Source organism: Melozone crissalis, unplaced genomic scaffold (genome assembly GCF_028551555.1).
Source record: "Melozone crissalis strain CALT ecotype California unplaced genomic scaffold, PUWL_Pcris_2 ptg000110l_1, whole genome shotgun sequence".
NCBI lineage: Eukaryota > Metazoa > Chordata > Aves > Passeriformes > Passerellidae > Melozone > Melozone crissalis.
The window spans coordinates 2,925,457-2,952,781 of NW_026535887.1; the positions used below are offsets into that span (position 1 = coordinate 2,925,457).

Below are 27,325 nucleotides of genomic sequence, written 5' to 3' on the forward strand. Positions count from 1 at the left end.
GCTGAGGACAAAATCCAAACTCTTCCCAGCTCCAGAGTCCCATCAGCTCAGCGTGGATGGAGCCAAGCCCTCAAATTTCATGATCAGCAATCCAACATTTGCATCCAAACCTCATCATGTCAACCCAGATCTCAAACTATTTTTAGAGCTTGCATGTGGTATCACTTGGGCTCAGCCTTACTCACCCGAAAAAGAATTATTTAATAAAGACTGGCAGGATTCCACTTGGCTGATCAGGAGAACACAAGTCAAGGATCATCACTGCAAACAACACCATGTGCTCGAGTTCCTTACTATTTACTCCTAAAATGGAATTTGGAGGAGGTTTCTGAAGGTTTAGAAAGCAAAGGAATCAAAGCTCTCCTCAGCTCCAGCTCCAGCTCGTGGAAAGGCAGATCCAGGCTCTGGGAGACTGAATTGATGTTTTGCTGATATTTTTCATAGAAGTGGCTGATGCCAGTTCTAGAATTACTTGGAGAGATGAAACCTTGGTATTTCTAATTTTCAAAGAAAAAAATAATTCTACAACAGTTTGAAACCTGCTTCTATATGAAGGTGGCAAAAAAGACAAAGTTTCATCCACTTATATGATCTATTTTAGTGTTATTCCTGTCCCTGCATTAAATTTTCCACTGTAACTTTACATCATTGTGTGTGTAAAGCACACAGACACACCAAAAAAAATCCAGACAGGTCCAAATGAGCAGCATAAACCAAATGCAGGACAGCAAAGCACATTGTGGATTTATTAGTGCCACTTATTTCCTAAGAGCTACAACTCACTGCAGGCTCTGTAAAGGCCTCACATCACACCATCATCCCCAAACCCTGGTGATAAAATCTTCACTGAGCCTCACACTGAAAAAAAACCACCCCAAACCAACCAGTTTTGCCTTTCTAAAGGTGCTAAATAATATGTTCTAACAAGCAGGCACTGTTTTCCTCTCTAGCAAAGGTCAACTACAGCACTCAACAAAAAGAACCACAAGACACTAACTCGTGGCACATTATTATCCAAATATTACTCTCCAGAGCGATATATATTTAACTATTCTCTTCAGCTATAAAAGGCCCCAGACCTCTGTTAAGTGACCACAAAAATCAAAGATATTATGGGCAGAAGCAGTGTCCAGAAAAAGCAATCACCAGTTAAACACTTCGGGTGACAATTACTTGAGGAAACTGAAGGTTGTAATCTTAAGAGAAAGCAAAATAAATGCCAATTTTTCATTTGGCCATGAAGTTATTTAGGAAAACAGGCTTGGATTCACTCTGCTAAGCCACAAAGGCCATGTGTGGTTCTACAAATCTTGGGTTGGGATGAGGCTGAGCCACTCTTTTCATAAAACAGAATCAGCTGCGCTGTAACAACAAATTCATCAATCAAATAATTCAACAATCAAATGTCATCAACTCCTACAAAGAGCAAAAATCCCACTGAGAGAGTGCTGAGAACCAGGGGCAACTGCACCTTGCTCTAATATATCTTAAGACTGAGATATCTGGATGATTTTTTCGTTTTTTAAAATACTTTTGTTGTTGTGTTTCTCTACACAATGATGTTATTGATGTATTTATTATAGATGTTGTCATCAACTCCAACAAAGAGCAATAATCCCACTGAGAAGGTGCTGAGAATATATCTTAGCCTTAGCAAATTTGGATGATTTTTTCTTTTTTTAAATACTTTTGTTGTTGTGTTTTTCTACATAATGATGTTATTGATGTATTTATTGTGATTGTTTTGGAATTTAACTTTTTTTTTTTTGATTAGTTTATGGTAGATGGTGGGGTTGTGTTTTTATTTTTGGGGTAGTTGTTTTTAGGTGTACTGTATGTTTTTTTAGGTGAAAGTAAAGTGAGGTTTGTATTTTGTTAAAGGAATGGAGAAAAATGTATTGGTAATGTTAACTGGGGGATGTTATTTTGTTGTTCTGGATTCTAGCTTGTATTGGAGTTTCAATATGTTTGGTATAAAAGTGTTTCCAGATGGAGCTATTTTATTTAAGGTATGATAATTCATAGTTAATCTTTATTTTTTAATAATAATAATTTTAATAATAAATTTATTTGAATAATAAAAACAATATAGTAATGTTTGGTATAGTAGTATTTAATGGTGGAATTATTTTATTTAAGGCATGATAGTTTATCATTATTATTTTTTTAAATAATAATAATGGTAATAATAAAATTATTTTTAATAATAAAAATAAATTAGTACTGTTTGGTAATAGTGTTTAAAGGTGGAGTTATTTTATTTAAGGTATGATAGCTTATAGTTAATCTTTATTTTTTAATAATAATGTTAGTAATATTATTATTTTATTAATAAAATTAATAAATGTAACTTTTAATAATAATGATAATAATAATTTAATAAAAAATATATCATGTGTTACAGAAACATGAAAACAGAATGCCCTCAACATCCTTTGTGGCTGAGGGCATTCTGGGTGTGTCAGTGCCGCTGGGGACAGAGCCCAAGGGCAGCTGGGCACAGGCACCTTGTCACTGACATATTTTAGGAAAAATCCTTTTGTTAGGATCTTTTCTCCTGAGAAGCTTCAGCTTCTCCATGTTTTGCTCCTTTGGAATGTGATTTGGAGAATTGTTTTTCCAGGATGTGAATTGTTTTTAATTAATGACCAATCCCAGTCCAGCTGTGTCCGGAACCCGGTCAGTCACAAGATTTTATTATTCATTCCTTTCTAGCTTTCTGATGTCTCTTTTCTCTTTCTTTAGTATAGTGTTAATATACCATTTTCTTTAAATATAATATATATCATAAAATAACAAATCAGCCTTCTGAAACATGGAGTCAGATTGTCATCTCTTCCCTTGCAGGGTTGCCTGCACATTCCACAGCACCTTCCAGGAGCTGTGAGAGTGCTGGGGGCACCCTGAGCCTCCTTTCCTGCAGGCTGAGCACCCCCAGCTCCCTCAGGGGTTCCTGATTTGTGTTCCAGCCCCTCTCAGAGCAGCTGGGGCTGCCCCTGGAATGTCCCAGGCCGGGTTGGACACTGCGGCTGGAGCAGCCTGGGATAGTGGGAGGTGTCCCTGCCATGGCACTGGATGGTCTGGAATGTTCCTTCCAACCCAAACCATTCCCTGGATCTGTGAGGGCAGCAGAGGAACAGTCTGAGGCAGAAGATCCTGATGGAAACCTCAGTGCCAGCTCACAAAAACCTTTCCAAGGTCTCTCCTCACCCCCTCCCTGTGCTGGCAGCATTAATTAGACACTGCCTTATTTAACAGAACTCACTCTGCTCCAAGAAAGTCATCCTTGTGTTTTATAACCTCAGCACAATTTTCAAGCTCTGATTTCTTTTTGCAAGGTCTTCAGGTGGTTTGGTGAAGGGATGCTTTTAAGTTAAAGCAGCTCAAGTTTGACAAACTTTAGATTAACCACTCACATTTCTCCCAGTTAGGTCGTGCCCCTTGATTTCAATTTGTTCCTCACTAAAGTTTTCTGCTAATTGCTGCTGAGTGAAGAATTCATCTTGCTGCTCCTGAGGCTCATCTTGTCACAGAGGATGGTTTGAGAGAAGGAAAATAGTTCTGAAATCTGGTGATCTTTGCCATCATGTTGGGATTTTTGGGTTTGTTTTGAAGGGGCTTAAATGCAACAGCGTGAAATAACCCTCAGAGAACAGTCATAATTTAGGGGAAAATGAATCAGTGATGGGAATTGTAAGAGAAACAACATTTTCACCACAGACCTTTCCTCCTCCTCCTCCTCCTGGCATCATTTGTGCAAGCAGGTATAATTTCAGTGACCTCTTTCATTCCATACAAACAAAAAAAAAAGCTTCTCTGGGGGTGCTGCCACTAGAAACCAGCAGGATTTTCTCACCTTCATCCCACTCAGTGGGAAAGGTGAGTCCACTTAAAAGCTGAGGAGGGAATAAGTGCAAAACCCCCCCCTAAAAGGTACAGGGAGATCATAGAGACAATAATGAACATAATTACAGTTAGTTATTGTTTGCTCTACTCACAACCCTACTTCATAATGCTCCTGCCAGCAGAGCTGCTTTATGGGATGTCTTTTTCAGGCAGCAAACCTTTTCATAAATCAAAGCCTCCAAGCAATACCAGGCAGTTTCTCCTGCAGCCTGTTTGAAAATAAAAGTTAACACCGAGCCCTGGCTGTTATCAATCTTCATAAATGTGTCCATGATACAGCAAATCTGTTCCATATTACCCCAGCTCTGCTCCTAATGCATGCACAGGAGCAAACCCAGGGGCTTAATGGAGCTCCTAAATGCCTTGGAAGTGGGAGCCACGCTAAGTGGCAAGGGAAGTTTGAAAGGAATAACTGCTTTGCTCATTTCTTTCCATGCAGGATGAAATTATTCCCCTTCCAGCTTGAAAAATGTGTATTGTGCTACAATGCACAAAATAGAGACCCCAGGAAAACGTGGGTTGTGTTTAAGGGACTGCAATTGGAAGGGGAAATTATCAGGATTTCAGGGATTTCTTTTAGCGCAGATCTGTGGGACTGAGGGCTTTTATATTCAGGTAGTGAACTGAAAATCTGACAGAATTAATAAACTTATTGCTGTGGCACCCATCCCCTCTGAAGGAGGAGAAGGGGAACTGATCTGCATTAATTTTTATTTTCCAGGGCCAGCCAGGAACGCTGCAGAGGGACTGGGGACAAGGCCTGCAGGGACAGCACCCAGGGAATGGCTCCCACTGCCAGAGGGCAGCCATGGGTGGCATCTTGGCAATGAGCAATTCCTGCCTGGGCTGGCATTGCCAGAGCAGCTGGGGCTGCCCCTGATCCCTGCAGTGCCCAAGGCCAGGCTGGAGCAGCCTGGGATGGTGGGACTGGAATGGGATGGGCTTGAAGGGCCCTTCCCACCCAAACCATTCTGGGGTTTGGGACACTCAGAATCCATCCCGAGGGGTTTTTATGGAAGCTGGGGATGGCAAAGGGAAGGGAGACCCTTCCTGGAGTGCTGAGATTGCCAGTGAAGCCCCCAGATCCCAAAATTCCTTCCTGGAGAGGAGTCGGGGTGGGGATGGATCCAATGGCAGGCTGGGAGAGCTGGGAATGGAGGGAATTCCCTGGAGAGGGAGCCTGGGGTGGGATTTTGGGAAGGGATTCCCAGAGCAGCTGGGGCTGCCCCTGATCCCTGCAGTGCCCAAGGTTGGACACTGGGGCTGGAGCAGCCTGGGACGGTGGGAGGTGTCCCTGCCATGGCATCCATGACACACAGGATGTCCTTTAAGGACCCTTCCCACCCAAACCATCCTGTGATCCTATGATTTAACCACTTTAAAGAAACCTGAATACTCATTTTACAAACCTTATTTTCTGAGTCTGACAGCCTTTTACAGCCACCCCCATGATTTGAGATTATTTCCCCAAATATTTACTGCCCACTTTGCTTTAAGCTGTGATTTCCCTCAGGTGCACTCCAAGCAGAATGGCTGTGGTGTATTTTTTCTCCCTGATTTTCCAACACTACTGGAAAGGAGATTAAAATAAAAGAGAGGAACCACATGTCATGTGGTAACAGAGATAATCTGTAATTCATTCTTCACCCTGTACCCAGGAACAGGTGAATTCTCCTTAAAAATTCCCACCAGCAGCTCTGGGAAATATTCTCCCTTCCCCAAAGGCAAGTGTGTGCTGGAGGCTCCCAAGTGAGATTTGTAGGATTTGATCCTACAGATGGCTTGGCCTCATTAAAAACATCCTTAGAAAAGGTATTTGCAAATCTCAGCCACAAAAGATTAGGAAATACAGAACAAATTAATAATAAAAAGGAGCTGCTGTGGGGTTTAACCTCCCAGCTTTAATGCTGTAATTGGGAAATCTGTGACTGGTGTTCAGAGGAAATCCCAACAAAGGATAAAGTATTAAATCAAGAGGCTTTATTCCTTGTTTGGAATAAACCTGGGGAGGGAGGAGGCAGCCAGATGTGCCCTGGAATGCCAAACACACCAGGAGGAGCTGCTCATTGCTCAGGAGCAGCTCCCAAACCTGCAGCCACAGCAGGGATGGATGGTCCCAATGGGGGCATCCAGGAACTCCCCCAGCACTGATTCCCAGTACAATTCCCAGTATAAATTATATTCCAAAATAATTTATTCATTTGTAAATAAATAAACTTTTATAAATAAATCCCCAAAGGAGAATCAGAACCAATTCCAGGAGGCCACCAAGGTGTGAGGGCAGAGTTTCACTTGATTCTTTCACAGGGAAGTTAAAATGATTTCTTGAAAATGACTTTGTGTTTCTCTGTAAGCAGAAAACGCTTGAAAATGGAGATGCAGAAAATGCAGAAAATGGAGAAAACCAGCAGTGGCTGAACACATTTCTCTTTCCAACACATCCACCCTGAACAGGAAAAGAACCTTCTAAATAGGGAAAGGACCTGCAGATCATAAAATCACAGAGTGGTTCAGCTTGGAAAAGACTTTAAAGATCATCCAGTTCCAACTCCCCTTCCACAGGCAAATCTTCCCTCAGAGTTATCCCACAATATCCTACACAGTTATCCCATTCCATCCTTCTCAATTATCCAGCTCCATCCTACACAGTTAATTTAAAATAATTCTATTAATTCATAGAAAATTTAAAAAAAAAAAATCCTACTCCTGACTTGGTGCTTTACAAACATTAATTTTAAGATTGCTTTCTCCATTTGAAGATTGCTTTCTTCATTTTTAGATTGCTTTCTCACAGTTATCCCACTCCATCCTACACAGTTAATTTAAAACAATTCTATTAATTCACAGAAAATTTAAAAAAATTCCTACTCCTGACTGGGTGCTTTACAAACATTAATATTAAGATTGCTTTCTCACAGAGTTATCCCACAATATCCTACTCACTTATCCCAGTCCATCCTACTCAGTTATGCCCCCACAACAATATCCTACAATTATCCTGTTCTACCTGTCCCCCCTCCCAAAAAATCTTCTATTTTACATATTAATTCATAGAAAATTTAAAAAAAATTCCTACTCCTGACTTGGTGCTTTACAAACATTAATTTTAAGATTGCTTTCTTAATTTTTAGATTGCTTTCTCACAGAGTTATCTCACCATATCCTATATGAGTTATCCCACTCCATCCTACACAGTTAATTTAAAACAATTCTATTAATTTATAGAAAATTTTTTAAAAATCCTGTTCCTGACTTGGTGTCTTACAGACAGTAATTTTAATTTTGGTTTCCTAATTTTAAGATTGCTTTCTCACAGAGTTATCCCACAATATCCTACACAGTTATCCCATTCCATCCTACTCAGTTATCTCCCCACAACAATATCCTACAATAATTATCCTGTGCTACCTGTGCTCCCTCCCAAAAAATCTTTTATTTTACATATTAATTCATATAAAATTTAATAAAAATTCCTACTCCTGACTGGTGCTTTAGAAACATTAATTTTAAGATTGCTTTCTCCATTACAGAGAGTAAAGGATCTCACTGTGGGAAAAGCTGGGGATAGCCTGAGGGGAGATTTAATGAATGTATCCATGATTTCTAAAAGGGGAAAAAAAAAAGATTATGCCAAAGATGGAAAGAACTGACTTGCCCTCTTTATTAAGGTGCTAAATTTTGAATAATGGATTTTAAAACTTAATGTAACTCTCAAAAACACCACCAGAGCTTCAATCCTGCCTCCTGACCAAACAAGCACGTTTAAATTCCACATCAGAGCTCAGAGATGTGATGAAAACACATCCCCGTGCCCAGATTCTCTGTGAAAGACAAACACACAAATATTTCACCAGGTTCCCCTTTGCTCTGAAGGGATCTGCATCCAAATGCACAATTCATGTTTTATCCAGCCCTTGCTCCTAATGGACTGCACTGATCAAAGAAACAAAGTTAAACACCTGAGTGGCTGCAGGGAAACCCAAAATTGTCATGGCTGAAGTGACAATCACAGGTAAACAAACTGCAAAGGGCCTTTAGGGAACTCTGAGATTCCAAAGGATCACTGGAGAATGGCCAAAGGATTCTCTGATTTGTTTAGAGGTGCAGAGCAACTGAGACAGGGGAGCTGCTGCCCACCAAAATCCCCTCTCTAAACTGGAACTGGGTGATTTTTAAGGCCCTTGGATTAAAGCACAATTTCTTGTACAAAGCAGCAGAAAGTCCAAGAGATTTCTTGAGTGAGCTCTGCTCCTGTAGCCCTCAGCTCTCCTCCTGTAGCCTTCAGCCCACCAAAATCCTTCTTTAAACTGGAACTGGGTGACTTTTAAGGGTCAAAGCACAATCTCTTGTACAAAGCAGCAGAAAGTCCAAGAGATTTCTTGAGTGAGCTCTGCACCTGTAGCCCCCAGCCCACCAAAATTCCCTCTTTAAACTCAAACTGGGTGATTTTTAAGGGTCAAAACACAATCTCTTGTACAAAAGAAAGTCCAAGAGAATTCTTGAGTGAGCTCTGCACCTGTAGCCCCCAGCCCACCAAAATCCCCTCTTTAAACTGGAACTGGGTGATTTTTAAGGATCAAAGCACAATCTCTTGTACAAAGCAGCAGAAAGTCCAAGAGATTTCTTGAGTGAGCTCTGCTCCTGCAGCCCTCAGGTGAATCCAAGCCCTGAGTGAAAGAACTGAGCAAAGAAAAGAGTTTATTCAAAAGGAACGGGGTTTGGGACGTGCAGGGTAAACAAGAGGCTGGAAAGGTTTATAGAAGTCTCTTCCCAGCTGCAGCAGCTCTGTGCACTCAGAACCTGGGCTGGTTTCAAGCTAACAGGGGTGACAGCAGCACTTCCATGCTGGAAAACTGCACCCACACCTGGCTTGTGCAGTGAAATGTGTTTGAGATCACAGCCCTCTGCTTGAAGCACTTCAGAAACCTCTCCAGGCGGCAGCACAGCTGTGTGTGAAGAGGTGCAAGAGCAGAAAGAGGAATGAGACCTTTGGGTACCTCTGTTGCTAAGAAAGGCTGAGGGGCTGAGCTGAGCTGAGGTATTTAATTCTTTAATTCCCAGCATCACTTACAAACAGCTCACACCTCTCTGGCTGGAGTGCAGCCTCTCTGAGTTCCTCAGAGAGAGACATGAATGCAGGGCTTGAATTCAAGCCTTTAGAGAAATTTAAGATATATTAAGCCACACAGATATGAAGTAGAAGTGCAGGTTTAAGTTTTAAGTAAGTGTAAGTTATAGTTTTAAGTTAGCAGGAATATATTTTAAGCCTTAAGAAACTGTGCTAGCTAGTAAAGGCCCTAAAGCCTAGTTTAAAACTTCAGTAACTTAGCTCCAAACATAACAAAAACAGAACCTTGCCACTCTAATAGGTATAATTAGTCATTGAAACAGATAAAATTACATGTGTAAATAGATAGAACTATTCAGGTAGATAGATAAACTCATACCTGTAAATTGTAAGGAAGAAAACAGATAATATTATAGATATAGATAATATTATATAGATAATATTATAGATATAGATATATAGATATAGATATATATAGATATATAGATATAGATATAGATATATAGATACATAGATATATAGATACATAGATATATTGATATAGATATATAGATATACATATATTGATATAGATATATAGATATAGATATATAGATATATAGATATATAGATATATAGAGATATAGAGATATAGATATACATATATAGATTATTAGATAATATCATTTGTGTAGTTTTTGGGTAAGAACTGGCACTACTTTTGTACTACTTTCCCACATTAGAATCAAGTTCACATTGGTTTAGAAAGAATGTTTTAGAATCATGTTTTTTGCTGATTGGATGTTTTATCAATAAAATGCCCTGAAACGGGGGGCAAGAAACAACAACCACAACAACAAGAAGAGAAGGAAAGAAGAAGAACAAAAAGAAAAAAAGAAGAAAAAGGAGCTGTGGTCCCTGCAGCTGCTGCTCCAGCTTGGGACTCTCAAAAAAATGCCAGAAAGCTTTAGCAGGGACTTTAACACCTTGAACTCTTTGCCTTTGAGACTGATATATCCATGCAATAAACAACTTTATAGCAACCAACAACTGCTCGTGTCCCTTTGAAGACCCCAGACCGAGTAACACCTCAGCACTCTCTAGGGGATGTCAGGAGGAACCTGGGACCATCGTCCATGTGACAAAAAAATCACGGATACCACCAGCAACAGCATCACCAAGGCCAACAACCCTGCAGTGATTCTCTCTCCTGACAAAGCACGACTTGTATTTGCTGTATTTGTAAAAGAAAACATTAATTCAGGAGGTTTCTGTGCACAGCTCACTGCCCTTGGCTAAGCAAAAAAAAAGCTGAACTAAAGGCACAAAGCCTGCAGGATTTTTTTGTAGCTTCCTATTTTCTGTTATTGACAAAACAGTAGGTGGGATTTCATAAATAACTGGTAATTTGTTGTTTTAACTTTAGGTTTAAAAGTAGCTGATTTTAATTCAGGGCCAGGCTGGAGCAATTTGGTCCAAGGAAGGTGTCCCTGCCCATGCAGGGGGTGGGATGGGATGGGCTTTGAGGTCCCTTCGACCCAAACCATTTTGGGAATCAATGATGTTAAACTGCAAGTCTGGCTCTGCACAAGGAGAAATAGAGCACAAATTCTTTGCCTGGCTCTCTGCACCACAGATTTCTGTGTTACAGAGTTATGTGAATGCACCATCATGGTGACTAAAGATATTTGCATTAAGAAACTATCAATATTTTTAATTTACAGGCAGTGCAAGAGCCCTTCAAAAGTCACCATATGTGCCCCAGCATCAGAAGGGTAACGAGGACAGAAAATAAAGCCACACTTCCCTGGACTCGCTCCAAAGTCATCAATAAAAAGCTGATTTTCTCTCCATCCTGCTTTTTTTCCCTCAGTGTCCAGAGAATTGGCACCACTGCTTTGTGACACAATTATATCTGAATATCCAAGTGTTGCTGTTATTAATTTACTGTGGTTTCATTGTGCTCCTTCTCAGCTTCACAGCTCACAACAGCATCACTCAGAACACCCAGGAAATATTGGGAATATTTCAAATATTCACAGCTGAGCATCAAACAGAACTTCATGGGGGGGTGTCCATGGCAGGGGTGGAACTGGATGATCCTTAAGGTCCTTCCCAGTCAAAGCACCCATTATTATGAATTTCTGATCATAATAATGCCTTAAATTTTATTTTCAGTAAACATTAATGACCTGGGCTTTGTGATAGAGAAATCCTAATTAAAGGAAGATATTATATACCTTATTGGTGATTTGTCATTTATTATTGGTGATTGGTGATTTGTCATTTATTGGTTATTTGTCATTTATTCCCACTCCTTCTATGGGAATTGATGGAGACAGTCATGTCCAAAAGATTCATAATAAAGGATTAAAGCCCCTTTAGAGGGGCTCAGAGATTCTGAGATTAATTGTGGAGGACCTATTTGCAACTGCACAATCAGAGTTTTTGAAGAAACATTCTCAAGTAGTTTGACACAAATTTACACCACACATACACAGTAGAAGTGGAGGAGCCCAAACTCGGGACTTAACCACAAAAAGGTATTTTTTCTGTATTTATTATGAATCACAAATTCAGAATAAACACCCAACACTTCCAGTTCCATCCTTGGGATCACCACGGTCACTGTCCAGGCAAACTTTGGGGAATTCATTCCATTATTGGGGGGAACCTCACCCCAAACTGATCACCCAATCCCCCAGGAGGATTTGGGGTTTCCATCACTCTGGATGGCTGGGAATGAAGTTTTTCCCACAAAACTCCAGCAGCAAAAAGCAATACCATGTTGTCCACCAGAGTGGCAGTGCAGGAGAGGAATATTTAGGAAATATTTAGGAAATATTTAGGAAAAAGCACTGCTGCACAGCTAGGAATGCTAAATACACCACCAGAAATCAAAACCCACCGAAGAGAAAATTTGTGTGGTGTAAGTTTGACACAAATTTACACCACACATACACAGTAGAAGTGGAGGAGCCCAAACTCAGGACCTAACCACAAAAATGTACTTTTTCTGTATTTATTCTGAATCACAAATTCAGAATAAACACCCAACACTTCTAGTTGCACCCTCTGGATCACCACTGTCACTGTCCAAACTTTGGGGAATTCATTCCATTATTGGGGGAACCTCACCCCAAACTGATCACCCAATCCCCCAGGAGGATTTGGGGTTTCCATCCATCTGGATGGCTGGGAATGAAGTTTTTTCCCAAAAAACCCCAGCAGCAAGAAACAATTCCATAAGACAGCAAAGCAGACAGGAATATTTAGGAATATTTAAGAGAAAGCACTGCTGCACAGCTATGAATGCTAAATACACCACCAGAAATCAAAACCCACTGAAGATAAAAACATTTATTTTAGGCTGCCTTTGCCCTCTCTGCTTCTTAAATGAATAATGAAGATGTCACTTGGCTCCAGACACCACGGGGGAATAAAATGTCACCGCTGCAGCTGCCGAATTTCCCGCTCCCAGCCCTCCAAATTAAGGGAAAAAACCCACAAAACAAAGGGGGAATTTGATTAGGAAAAGTTCAAATCCTTGCCCAAAGCCCAGCTCTTCCTGTAACGTTGCATTCTTCTCTCCTTGTGTAAACTCCTCATTAGAACAGAGCCATGTTCATAATGGAATAATTGGGGTTATAATGGAACTGTGGGAAGATAATTCCAGCTTTAGGAGGGGCAGCATGGCCCTGTAATGTTGTTTTAATGTGATTTGGGGACTGCAGGAACTGCCTGAACCTGCTCATTTAGGATTTGATCAATGAGAATTAGGCTGGTAAAGAGATGGAGCATTTGATAATTCCCAATTTGATCAATGTGAATCAGGGCTTTGGTGGAGATAAAACATTCCTCATGGATATTTGGAATATCAGTTTAATGCAGGCAGCAATAGGAAGTGCAGACACAAGATTTGCCAGGTCTCTGATCCAAACCCATGTGGGATATTTGTATTTTTCCCCTTTTAATAGGGTTTAATTATCCCTAAAGACTGATGAAGCTACACTTGATGTAATTTCAGGGATTAAATGGAGGAAGGAAAATCCAGGAAATATTAAATATATAACAACACCATCCACTTCTTGCTGTGGGAAGTGATGCAGCTTAAAAAGTGGAAGAAATTCAAGTTATAGCACTAAAACTGTGCACCTAATTCTAGACATGCCTAAAATAAAGTCAGACTATTTGCTACCAACACCACAATTAGATCCATTAATCTTGCACTTGGAACCTGCAATCACAGGCAGCACATGGCTTTATGCATTAACAAAATTTAGCAGCTCAACCTTATTTAATTCTTCTTTTACAGCCAATTAAACAACTCTTTAAACACCACTGGAGCCTCTGTCCTCTCAATCCTCACGTGCAATTAAACTGCACATGAGAAGTGCCAAAAGAGCATCTTCAGGTCTCACTAAATCATTCCTCGTTTATCCATCAAGTTCCATAAAAGAGGCAGTGATAAAATAACACCTCCTGCACTGAAACCTTCAATAAAGAGACACTGTGTTTAAAAGGATTTTATGTAAGGAAAAAACCTTGAAATTGTAAAGTAATGTTGGTATTTCAGGCACTTCATCAAATCTGCCACAATTTATGTGCATATTTCAGGCACTTTTTTCTTTAATTTTGTTTTCTTGGAAGGCAATGGACCAATACTGAATCCACAGATGTAAAAATTCCCAATAATTTTTAGGAAATTTGGTTTGAAGTGGAAAAGCAGCACAGTGATTGCAGTGCTGCTATTACAGAGCAGTCAAATGATTATTTCAATTTATACCTTTAGTTTCTAAAAAATTAAGAAAAGTCCAATCCCATCAAGTGTTAGGAATGTGATTCCCTGTCCAAATCTTCCTCAGTAAATATTCCTTGATTTCTGCACCCTATAAAATAATTTTCTTAATTTTCTTAAATTTCTAAATTTTCTTAAATTTCTTTGATGCTCACGACTGGCTCCTGCTCCATCCACAGCTCCATTTGTGCACAGAAAGGAACCCAAAGAATTGGATTTATTTAGGAAATCCTTTATGTATCAGGAAGAAAAACCCAATCCCAAACCCACCCAGAGCCCTTCAGCAAAACCTCAAATCCCACCAAAAGCTTCTTTTGGAATAATGCATGTGAAATGAAAAAATAATTTGATTTAGAAAGGTGAAAATATCCCACTGTAACAGAGGAAGGAAACACCCAGGTGGGAATTTCATCCCAACCTTCCTGGATTTGCAGACATAATGGAAAACCCTCCAAATTATGTTTAAATCAGCCCTTGATCAATGGTCATCCTGTTTAAGGACAGATTAATTTAGTGTTCAATATACTCTGACCATTAAACACTACAAAATTTTTATATATACACCCAAGAATATTCAACAATTCCTGCTGTTAAAGAGATAAAATGAGTTTTTCTTATACTTTAAAATTATATTTGTATCATTATCAGCAGCTCAAAACAGATTTCTCTCTTCCTGCTCAACAAAAACCAAAACAAAACACAAAACCAGAAGGAAATCCCTCCACAAATCTACGAAAACCGTGGCAGAATAATTCATTTTTCTGCAGCATTTCTTGGCTAGAGGAGAGAATTGAGGTTGTAAAAAGTTCTGTGTCCTCACTAAAATGATGAATGGGCCCTGGAGCCTGAGGGATGGAGCAGCCCAAAGGGAAGGTCCAAGGCCAGGGGTCACTGTCACTTTGATCCATCAATTACCAGATCTTCACTTCACTTTCTTCAGCACTAATAAAAATTATTCCATCTGACCTTCACTGCTGAGGGCAGAGTGAAATTCCTCATTTAAATCCTTCCCGTGGTGCCATTGTGATGCAGAGCTGGAATCTCATTTTTGGTGCTCCATCAAATCTATTTTTAGACTAATTCATGCTCCTTATCAACTAGAAATTAAAATAAATGTATACAAAGTGTGCAGCCCATTTCTCTGCAGCTTATGGTTCCTATACATTGGCCTCCAAATTTTCCCAATTTTCCTCCTTTCAACAGCCAGGGGGACTGATAGGATCTGTGAGGGAGGAAAGGGGAATGATTGTGCATTTTAATGGGGTAAGAACTCAGCCAGCTGCCAGGAGAAAACAGGGGGGACTCACTTGAAACGAGCTGAGACTTCATCAGCAGCTTTTTGGTATTGCTCAGTGGTGACTTTGTAGAACTGGGCACTCTGGAAAGAAAAAAACCAGAATAAATACAGATTTCAGTTAGTATCATTTATAATATCTAATCAATAAAGCTGATTTTGGATTTAAGCTGTTTCAAAAACTGTCAAAACTTCACCATAAAATGACAGAGTTTCAGAAATTCTCCCCCCTGCCTCACAGGTGACATTGAGCCAAGCTTCAAAATCCCACAATAAATTAACAAAGGCTGGAATTTCCTTTCTGCTTCTTGCCTTGAAAACGCCTCTCTGAGGATTTACTGGAATATTCCAAACTCCCAGATTGCTTCCATCAGTTGCTAATTTCAATTTTTAAAGCCAGAAGAGATTTTTCATCTCCCCCAAACCCAGGGATGGCTTTGACTCAGTTCTACAAAATCCTTCATTTCCAAAGTACAGGTGAGAGAAGCTCACCAAGCCACAGAAGTTTTCTAGGTGTGAAAATGCTGTGCCACGGAAAGCTCAGCTTTGATTTGGGAAAATTCCTTCATGGAAAGGTTGGTTTGGCATTGGAAAAGCTGCAGGGGAGGAGTCCCCATCCCTGGAAGGATTTAAAGCCCTGTGGAGGTGGCACTTGGGGACATGGTTAGTGGTGGCCCTGGCAGGGCTGGAAATGGTTGGATTTGATGACCTTAAAGGTCTTTTCCAGCCTGGAGAATTCTGTGATGCTGCAGGCTGAGATAAATCACTGGGATGTTGTTTTGCTCCATGTCTCAATAACACAGAGGTGGCATTTTTCAGGAGGATTTTATAGCCTGGGCACAGCTGGACCTCAGCTGTGATAACCAAGGCACCTGGCTGCCCAGCTGGAGGGAGAAAGCAAAGTTTGAGCAGCTCCAAATCCTCTGAAATCATTTTCCTGGGAGTGCTGCTGGAAACAGGGCATGGAGAAGCAAAAATGTTGTGCTGGCACTTGCAGGAACTCTGGTGTGGCTTTGAGTCATGGGCATCCCAGGGAGTGGTGTTAACATGGCAACAAAACCCTGACAATCCCACACTGTGTGATTCCATCAAAGCCAGCTGAACCATTATTTTAACAACCTGGACTTGATCTTGTGCTTTGGAGTTATTGATGCCTCAATATTGACTTGGCATCTTCCAAATATTTAATTTGTGTCAGGCTGAGGGAGATGGGATTGTTCAGCCTGGAGAGGAAAATGTTCTGGGAGAGCTCAGAGACCCTAAAGGGGCTCCAGCAGAGCTGCAGAGGGACTGGGGACAAGGCCTGCAGGGACAGCACCCAGGGAATGGCTCCCACTGCCAGAGGGCAGCCATGGGTGGCATCTTGGCAATGAGCAATTCCTGCCTGGGCTGGCATTGCCAGAGCAGCTGGGGCTGCCCCTGATCCCTGCAGTGCCCAAGGCCAGGCTGGAGCAGCCTGGGATGGTGGGACTGGAATGGGATGGGCTTGAAGGGCCCTTCCCACCCAAACCATTCTGGGATTTGGGACACTCAGAATCCATCCCGAGGGGTTTTTATGGAAGTTGGGGATGGCAAAGGGAAGGGAGACCCTTCCCGGAGTGCTGAGGTTCCCAGTGAAGCCCCCAGATCCTAAAATTCCTTCCTAGAGAGGAGTCGGGGTGGGGATGGATCCAATGGCAGGCTGGGAGAGCTGGGAATGGAGGGAATTCCCTGGAGAGGGAGCCTGGGGTGGGATTTTGGGAAGGGATTCCCAGAGCAGCTGGGGCTGCCCCTGACCCCCGCAATGGCCAAGGCCAGGGTTTGAAGACCCCTGGGACAGTGGGAGGTGTCTCTGCCATGGCAGGGGTGGCACTGGATGGGATTTAAGGTCCCTCCCAACCCAAACCACTCCATGATTCCATAACACACATGGATGCCACAATCCAGTCCATGGGAAGCATCATTCCCATTTTAATTTTGGGTAAAATAAAGCAGTTTAGCTTCAGACATTGATGTATGGAAAAACAATATGATGAAAACATTTTTAGGGGAGGGAAAAAATGGGAAAGGCTCTAAGTGGAGAGATCACTCTTCCATAAAAGTCACACATGACACAGGTCTGTGGTCACTGGGTGAGTAAACATGTCCTGAGGAATATTTATCATTTTATGAGCAGTGCAGGTCTCACTAATGCAAAAACACTTCCTGAAATTCCAAAAGAGGCAACACCAACTACAAAAAATTGCAAAGAAAAACATTTTCCCTTCCCACTACAAGATTTCATCTTCCAAGCTTTTTCCCTGTGAACGATAATCTCAAAATGTACTGAAATCAGTGAATAAAATGCCATCTCCAGACAGGGGTAAAATTGTAGTGCAGGGCTAATATTTTCTCACAAATGATAACAAATTGGGTAAGAGGCAGTGCAGGCAAAGGTCAGGCCTGGATCAGCAGGAGCAGGGAGCTGTGCTGCACTCCCCAGCCCAGCCCCACTCCTCATCACTCATTTGCACTCAAACCCAGCTTGCCACGCACCCTCATTTATTTTTTCATAAATCATTGGTGTCCAGAGAGCAAATGGAAGTGAAATTCTCCTCACACCAGCGACCCCCTGGCACTCAGCAAGCCCAGGCAGGCCCAGGGGGATGGGATGGGATTTGTGGGGTGGGATGGGATGGGATCCATGGGATGGGATCTGTTGGGTGAGATGGGATGGGATCTGTGGAGTGGGATGGGATCTGTGGAATGGGATCCATGGGATGGGAGGGGATCTGTGGGATAGGAGGGGACGGGATCCATGAGATGGGATCTGTGGGATGGGATCTCTAGGATGAGATGGGATGGGATCTGTGGGTTGGGATGGGATGGGATCCGTGAGATGGGATCCATGGGATGAGATCCGTGGGATGGGATGCAATGGGATGGGATCTGTGATATGGGATATGTGGGATGGGATGGGATCCATGGGATGGGATGGGATCTGTGGGACGGGATGGGACAGGATCCATGAGATGGGATCTGTGGGGTGGGATAGGATGTGTGGGATGGGATCTGATGGGATAGGATGGGATGGGATCTGTGGGATGGGATAGGATCTGTGGGATGGGATCCATGGCATGGCACAGCGTGGGACCAGAATGACAGTTCAGGCTTGATTAAAATGAGCCCCAGTTCCTCACACAGGACCAACCAGGAGGGCTTGACACACAGCTCAGATCTTCCAGAGAGGGTGAAACAAAGGCCAAGGTGAGGGGAAAGGAGTAGAAAGGTGCTAAAAAAGCCAACAAATATTCTCTGATTAAATCCAGGATAATTCAACAAAGTTCAGCATCTCAAATCTTCCCCCTGCTCAATTCCCGGAATCCACAGAAAAAGAGTGAGAGTTAAAGCTTAAAGTGCCCACCTGGCTCATCCTCACCTTCACAGCTCCTGGGGACACCCCTGGGCACCAACATTTTGCTTCAGCAGGTTCAAAGTGATGCCTCAGGTTTAGCTTTTATATTTTTCACACTCTGTGCTGCTTTAGTGTGTGGGGCTGGGTTCACATTCAGGGATGGTGAGCTCTGTGCACAGAGCAGGGAGACAAAACAATTCCTGCTCCAGCTGGGCACCAAGGACAAATGCCCCAAATCTCAGCCCAGGAGCACAAACCCCGTGGGCTGCAGAGAGAAAAACAAGCAGGGTGGGAGTGCCTGGGCTGAAGCTGGGATGGGACAATGAACTGCAAGGTGCAAATGGAGCAGAACTGATCCCAGGGAGAGACCCCGGGAGCGCTCGTGCATTTTGGGGCCATTTTGGGTCATCTTGGGTGCAGCCCTGGCTGGGCTCTGGTGCTGCCCAAGGTGCATCCATTGAGTCACTGTGATATTTTCTGAAAAATCCCTTCACCAGGATTTCTTCTCCTGGGAAGATGAGAAGCCTCAGCTTCTCCCGTGTTTGCTGCTCTGGAATGTGGTCTGGAGATTGTTTATCCAAACATGTGAATTGTTTTTAATTAATGACCAATCACCATCAGCTGTGTAAGACTCTCTGCGTCAACCACAGGTTTTTATTATTCATTCTTGCTAAGCTTTCTGATATCTCCTTTCTCTTTCTTTGGTATAGTTTAGCATAGCATTCTTTAATATAATATCATAAAATAATAAATCAGCCTTCTGAGAACTTGGAGTCAGATTCTCATCTCTCACCTCGTCCTGGGGACCCTCACAAACAGCACAATTGAGGAGAACCCTTCAATAAATCCCTGCTTTATTCTTTAACTCCATCTAATCTCTGTCCTAGCTCAGTTTCTGAAGGCATCAGGACGAGCCCACAGTGGGGTGAGTGTGGCCGGGGCAGGGCTGGGATGATGAATGGTTCTCCATCACCCCCTGTCCCCTCCCAGGCCAGCACTCACTGGAATCTTATTTAGGCTGCCATTTATCTTTCTTTGGGCCAGTCAATAAAGATGAACACAACAGTTGTAAGGATCGATTGCAATTTTTTCTCATTTTCAAGCATGAAGGAGCATTTCTGACATAAAAACAATATTCGGGGTGTACTTGTTCTGCTTTTTAATTGCAGTTCAAGTGATCAACTGAGCTGCTCTCTATGCCCAGAAGTTTTAATCCTACAAGCTATCAAGAAATCATTTGTTATCTCAGCTGAAGTGTGCTGTTTGTTGGCTCAGGTCTGCTATTGAAACTCACTCAGATTCTCTTTTAGAGATAAACTCTCTGTAACCCAGAAATGCATTTTCGTTTTTCAAGTCTTCCCTAATCCTTCAGATAAAAGTGCAGTGGTCATTTCCCTAAGTACAGATTAAAAATGGGGCTGTAGCATCATTTCCTCATCTCCAGATAAAGGCAGACACTTATTATTGGTTTATTATTAAACCAATCTGTGATTCCACAAAACAAAGGATCAACCTGGAGAATGGAAATTCACTTTCCACCTGTCCGAGATGGTCCCAGGCCAGCTTGGATCACCCTGAGACAGTGGAAGGTGTCCCTACCATGGCAAGGGTTGCACTGGATGAGTTTAAAGTCCCCTTCAAACCCAAACCCAGCGGTTTTGGGCCAAAAATAATGAAAAGATTGCAGTAAAAATGAGTAACAAGTAGTGCCTTTTCCCTCAAAGTGAACTAAAAGAAACAGAGGCTGAATAAGAACTTAAAGAGAATTTCAATTTCACTTTTAAATCCATCCAATTTGTCCTGATACAAACACAGAGTCACAGAAAATATAAATAATGCTGTAAGTCAGGAAGAGAAAAATGAGATGTGGCCACTGGTGAAAGTGTTTTCACCACGTCTGCCACTGAAATAATTTTCCCTGAGCAAAAGTGGAAGCAGAAGCTTCTTAAAGCTGGAGGAATAAGAGGAGAATTATTTCTCTCAAGAGCTCTGATTTCAAAGGTCTGTGTCAGAAAATAAATCCCTGGAGCCCCCCAGAAGGTCACTGTTTTGTCTGCATGGAGGAACTCAAAGCACAAGTACACGTTTCACTCTGGGCTGAAAATCTTCAGATTTGCAAGCAGGGAAAGTTCTGAGAGATCCTGTGTCATCCAAGCTGATAAAAGATTATCAAAAGAACCAGGAGAACTTGAGATCTCTCATTTAATTCCACCAGAGATGCTTCACCTATATGCACTATTTTATTAAAAATGTGGTGAAACTGTTTTTTACTGCAGATAGACCACGACTGATTTTGGCATTGAATTCTTGCTTTTAAGCACTTAAAGCCCTGAAGAGATTCATTAGGAGAGTAACATTCATGCAATCTATTTAATTATTTTTTTAAAATTAAATTTAATAGTTACATAGTTGATTGGACAAAGGAAAAAAGACTTTTGACTTGCATACAAAAGAGACAAATCTGCCCTTTGCTTCAAGTCAGTGCTGGGAAAGACAAAAATGAGCCCAGCTTGACTCCAGCTCAGCTCAGCACCTGCTCCACCCACCAAAGGAACCAAGGGCTTGGGCTGTTTGGCACCTTTGAGAATCAGGGGAGAATTTTTAATTTAAAGACTTCTCTCTCCTTCTCATCCTCCCCCACGAAAAGACTCAAAGCATCGGCAGGCAAAGATTATCCTGCTCCCTGAATGGCAAATTGGGAAGTTTTCTGTGCCTCTTTTAAATCCATTTCTGCTGCAGTTAAGCTCCTTTTCTCCCTTAATTGTACTTGTGGCCATTTCATCTCGGGATCTTTAACAAAGCCATTTGGGGATAATAGGGAGCATTTTGTTTTAATCATCCTGTTGACACAGAGCCTGAGATCTGAACGGCCTTAAAAGAGATTTTCAAAGCCACAAAGAAATTGCTTCACTTATTTTTAGTCCAAACTCAAGACTCACCAGGCTGCTCCAAGCCCCATCTTTGGACTTGGACACTCCAGGGATCAGGGGCAGCCCCAGCTGCTCTGGGAATCCCTTCCCAAAATCCCACCCCAGGCTCCCTCTCCAGGGAATTCCCTCCATTCCCAGCTCTCCCAGCCTGCCATTGGATCCATCCCCACCCCGACTCCTCTCCAGGAAGGAATTTTGGGGTCTGGGGGCTTCACTGGGAACCTCAGCACTCCAGGAAGGGTCTCCCTTCCCTTTGCCATCCCCAACTTCCATAAAAATCCCTGGGGATGGATTCTGAGTGTCCCAAACCCCAGAATGGTTTGGGTGGGAAGGGCCCTTCAAGCCCATCCCATTCCAGTCCCACCATCCCAGGCTGCTCCAGCCTGGCCTTGGGCACTGCAGGGATCAGGGGCAGCCCCAGCTGCTCTGGCAATGCCAGCCCAGGCAGGAATTGCTCATTGCCAAGATGCCACCCATGGCTGCCCTCTGGCAGTGGGAGCCATTCCCTGGGTGCTGTCCCTGCAGGCCTTGTCCCCAGTCCCTCTGCAGCTCTGCTGGAGCCCCTGCAGGCCCTGCCATGTGCTGGGAGCTCTCCCTGGAGCCTTCCCTGCTCCAGGGGAACATTCCCAGCTCTCCCTGGATCCCTCCCTGCTCCAGGGGAACATTCCCAGCTCTCCCAGCCCCAGAGCAGCTCCATGGGTTCCTGTGGACTACAGAGAAAAAGGCAAGATTAGAAGAAATAAACTCAAAAACCTCCAGTCATGTTTCATCTTTGGAACTGCCACCAAGTGAGCGAGGAGAGAAGGAATTAGGGAAGAAAAAAGACCCAAAAAAAAAGAATAAAACCATCAGCTGCTTTGTGCCTCCACCCCAGATCCAAATTACATTAAATTACAGCTTTATAAATATGACCATTCCAATGGCATTTTCATTGGAGTTTAAAGCCTCTATTTGTGCCTGAATTGATTTTAATAAGCTATGGAAAACCAAGCATTTAACATCAGACAGCTTCCCAAGTAACACTGCATCTTCATTCTGCCTCCAGATGATCTATGGATGAGGGAATTTCTTGTGAAATGTCAGCACATCAGGCCTGGGCTTGAATTTTTAGATAAGTTATTCTTTCTACAAGCTCTGACTGCTCTCATTTGATCCAGCTGCTCTAGTCAGTCAATTGGTGCAGTTTTTATTCCAGAGATGAAACTAAGGATGTCCAAAGCCACATTCAGAGATCCTACATAACACTTAAGAGTTTTCTTATTATTTTTAAATCCTATTAGGAGTTCATTTTTAATGAGGGGACTGACTGCCCTCACTGGGGAAAGTTCTGTGGGTCTGCTATAGGGCTGAAAATCAGGATTTTATGAAATCTCTCTAAAAGGAGCATCTTTGCACAAAAAAATGGTCACTGCCCAAAGCAAACCAGTTTTCCAGTCCTGAGCTACAGCATCAAAGGTGCCTTTGGGGAAGGACCCAACAAATCCCTCCCACCACAATTCAGGGACTAAAGATGAATGGGCAGAGCAGGGGATGAGCTTTCACAGCACAGGAGAATTTTCTAACATGCCACAAGTGGCTGCAAGGCAGGGAGAGGGAATTCAAACTGAAAGAGAAGCCCCACAGAAAATAAAAAAGCAAAGGAAGGAACCTGGGACTGAACCTACAGAGGACACCCAGATAAGGAAGATGAGATTAAGGCAATTATCAGGATTTTGGTGGTGATTGCACAGAGCTCCCCATTTCAAATTCAAGTGCAATTCCCTCTCTTCTACCTTTAGACGACTTCCAAGTGAAGTTTTGGAACTCTGAAATTATCTGCTGTGTCCTGGAAGAAGCTGGGTCAGGACCAGGTTGTCCCTGTGATAGAAGAGATGCCTGAACTGTCACAGACTCAAGGGACGATTAGGGACACCCTAAACCACCCAAGTACCTTTTCCTACAGAGAAATAAACCCCAAAAAGTATCAAAGGTGTTGAAATTGCCACAGACCCACCCAAACAAAACCTTGGAGGTGTCCCTGCCTGTGGAGGTTGGAATGAGGTGGAGTTTAAGGTCCCAAAGCAATCCGTGATTCCACAAAGCAAAGGAGCAACCTGCAGAATGGAAATTTCCAGCAGTGAAAATTCACTTCCCACCAGTGTGTGCTGCATTCCACAATGGGTTTTTGTCAAAAATTTCAGTGATATTCAAAGATATTCAGAGTGCAGCAAGCAGGGTAAAATACTTAACTCAGTTATCAGCAGAAAATGGGGGAAAAGAGAACAATTTTTGACCTTTTCTTTTGAATTTTCAACTCAGTTTTTCAGGCACCACTAACTAATGCCTTTAACTGCAACTATTAATGGCTCTGAAGTTTCTCCCCAGCCATGGCTCACTTCACTTTTCTGCCCTGCTACAACATCGATCTCTAATTTGTTAACACTCAGAGCTGCCAAAGAAAATGAAAACCTTGGTGAAAAGGACAAATCTATTCCAAGTTCTTACAGCTATTCAGCCAAGCAGCTAATCTGCATGTAATTGTAGGAGTGGTGTTAATACAAATGTGCTCAGGTTTAGAAATGCACCTGAAAATGCACAAGTGTATTTACGGCCCCTCCTGATGATGAGAAGCCTCATTTAGATCATTCCCATTTCCAATTTCTCTTCTTAAATCAGTCCTGTCACTATTCCATGGTTTAAATTCTGTTCTCCCAATGGGGTTATTTCTCCACGACCCCCAAAATGAGTGTGGGACATCTTTGAGGCACACAGGAATGGGAATTGCTGCTGCCAGGGGTGATGTCCATGAAATCTAAGCTGGGAATTCCCTTCTGTTGGTGGCATCAGGTGCAGACAGCAGCACAGGAATGAGGATTTCAAATTCCTGGTGCTGGTTTGTTTTTATGGAATTAATTCTTAAAATACTGGTCCAGTGGGCCACTTATGCAAAACAAAAATGACCCCACAGGGAATCACAGCTTAAAGCAAAGCAGGATCAGCACGAATCCTAAAATCCTGGAATGGTTTGGGATGGAGGGGACCTTCAAGATGATCCAGTTCCAACCCCTACCATGGGCTGGAACATTTCCTTCTAGCCCAGGGTCCCATCCAGGAATGGCAGTGACTTCCAGAGAAATCCCAGTGGATTTCATGGATTTATTCAATGGACAGAGCTGTCCATTCTGCATGGATCATTCCCAAACACTCAGCTTTGCTCCAGCAGCTCAAAGTCAGCTCAGTTAAAACCTCCCATTCCATCCCTGCATGGATCACTCCCACAAAGTCCTGAGGTGTTGGACACTCAAAGAAAGACAATTTGAGGTCATCTATGAAGATCTTTAGGGAAAACTTCAGCAGAGTCCAGGGCAGCCCTTCCATGGTCTACAGCAGCCATGATTTTAAGGGGAAATCCCAAATTCTACAGCAGCCACAATTGTAAGGGGAAGTCTCAAAGTCAGAGAAAATCTGGGGAAATCCCTTTAACCACCACTTGTTTCCACCTCATTTTGGCCAGTTTCTGGAGGCAGAGATCCTGTGAAAGTAGTCAAAAAAGTATTTTCCTCCAAGTACTTTTCTCCTGCTAGCCCAGGGTCCCATCCAGGAATGGCTGTGACATCCAAGTGTTTGGAATTCCAAAGTGTTTTGGAACAAAACAGGCAATTCCAAGTGTTTATTCCATGGACAGAGCTGTCCATTCCACATGGATCATTCCCAAACACTCAGCTTTGATCCAGCAGCTCAAAGCTCAGTTAAAACCTTCCTGCACAGCTCAGCTCATCCTGCATGGATCACTCCCATGAAGTCCTGAGGTGCTGGACACTCAAAGAAAGACAATTTGAGGTCAATCATTAAGATCTTTTGGGAAAACTTCAGCAGAGTCCAGGGCAGCCCTTCCATGGTCTACAGCAGCCATGATTTTAAGGGGAAGTCTCAAAGTCAGAGATAATCTGGGGAAATCCCTTTAACCACCAACTCATTTTGTCCAGTTTTTGGAGGCAGAAATACCATAAAAGTGGTCAAAAAAAGTAATTTCCTCCAAGTAAGAGGTTGTGGTATCTCCAGCCCTGGAGGTCCCCAAATCCCCCTGTCAAAGCCCTCGCCAACCTGCTCTGAGCAGGTGCTTGGACCTCCCAAAGCCCCTTGCAGTCACAACAACTCCATAAATATGGAAATCCAGCTCTGCTATCAGGGTGAAAATCTCTTTTGGCTTGTAGATGTGCAATCTGCTCTGCAGCTGGAGGTGAAATTCATCTTGTGGCAGGAGCCCAACAGAAAGAATCACAGATTAGCTCTGTCTTCTTTCAAATCAATGGAAAATAGCTGGGTTTAGCTGTGTTTATTAGATCTCCCCATCACTGCTGCCTGAGATTGGCTGCCTCAGGCCATTATGAGTGCAAGATTACCATTTTTTGAAAAGCACAAATAACACTCACACGCCAGCCTGAGACAGACCATGAATAAAGTTCCTGAAAAAAAAAAAAAATCCTAAAATATTCTGTCTCTCTCAATCCAACAAGCCTGGAAACAATGTCATGGCACAGGCTTGTTGCTGTTTCTCTCACTGCTTTAAAAAGTTTTGTCTGTGTTTTTTTAAGCTAGGGTTTGTGGGAGTTTTCCTCAGGAACCAGCTTGATCAATCCTATCAAATTCTCATTTTGTGGAATTATGAGCTGCAGTATCCAAATAGGAGGAGTTTGATATTCAAAAACACTTTAATTTGGTCAGAGCAGTGAACTTCTTTCAATGTTGCTGCCACAAATAATCTGAATTTTGGTGTCACTGTCAGGTGATATTTTGGTGGTTGGGATTAGCAGGAGAGCAAGGAGGGGGTGAATATGGAGAGCAGGTTTTTCACTGGGCAAAGTTCATGATCCAAGTTAAAACAGCCACAAGGAAAGGCAGAAAATCTGATACCAACTGACTGACAGCTGATGCTGTTGCAAAAAAAAGCCAAACTGTAAAAATCTACAGATCAATATCAGGTTTTGGTGATGCTGAAGCAGCTAAAGGACTTCAAGGATGGTCTCTGGCAGCTGCTTTGAACACCAGGTGAGAGCAGTGAGGAGGAATCAAAAACAGCTGAGGATATAAAACATTCCTGATGAGAAACGATGTAGGTATTCAGTTTGGATGAGTGATGAGCACTGAATCCAAGCTAACTGCATTTTACACTCAGACTAGGTGGAGAACTCTGCTCAAATTTAATTTAGGGAAATTAATTAATTTAAATTTAGGGAAGCAAGAGAGGAAACGAGCTCTGAGCATGTTTAAATCAAAGGAAAGGGAGAATTTTGCAGTGCTTTTCCAAGAGTGGATCCCAGCACTGCCTCCTGAAGGAAAAGCAGCCACAGCTAAGGCAGCTGGGCTCTCCCTAAAAACCTGCTCAGAGTCAATCCAGGACCCAGGAAAATGAAAGCACAACACAGTGGAGTTATCAGCACCAAACACATTGATCTGCAAGTTTAAAAATCACAGCGTTGCTCTCAATGAGGCAAAATCCACCAAATTCCTATGGCTGGCTGACACATGAGGCCAGATAATTCAAACAGACTCCTACAAACCTTCCTCATCTGTAGCTGGGTTTTGTGACCTCTGAAGAGGATTCCCACCATTTCCTGGGCTCCTTTTTCCTGCGTTTCTCATGGGTTTTGTTTATTCCCACTGGCCATTTCTATCTCTCTCCTACCACTGAAGCCAGAGCTGTTATTCTGCATTTCAGCCATCCCACAGCTATTTGGGGGATGTTCTGTCCTACAAACAGACTTTCTCCCACTCTAACCTTTATTTTTCCTTCTCATTCCAAGTGTTCCATTGTGCTGCATTCCTGCATTTCTCCAGATATTCCCCTTTTTCCCAGACTTTTAGTTGTTTTTGTGAATTCACTTTATGTCACACACACTGTCCCCTCTGTCATGGCCATTTATTGGAGTAAAATCTGTGAATTCAGTATTTCCCTGTGTAGGGTTATAAAAGGCCTGCCAATCCCTCTACCCATCCT

The 27,325-nt window shown here is 42.5% G+C and overlaps 1 protein-coding gene across 2 annotated transcripts in view; it reads right to left on the reverse strand.

The window, feature by feature from the left end:
• The window catches only part of CHCHD3 (coiled-coil-helix-coiled-coil-helix domain containing 3), a 156,122-nt gene that overhangs the window by 13,823 nt on the left and 114,974 nt on the right, over positions 1–27,325 (reverse strand). For both annotated transcript variants that reach the window (XM_054292413.1, XM_054292412.1), the window contains one exon: positions 15,059–15,129. In XM_054292413.1, coding sequence (XP_054148388.1) covers positions 15,059–15,129 — 71 coding nt within the window. The remainder of the gene's footprint in view (positions 1–15,058; positions 15,130–27,325) is intronic.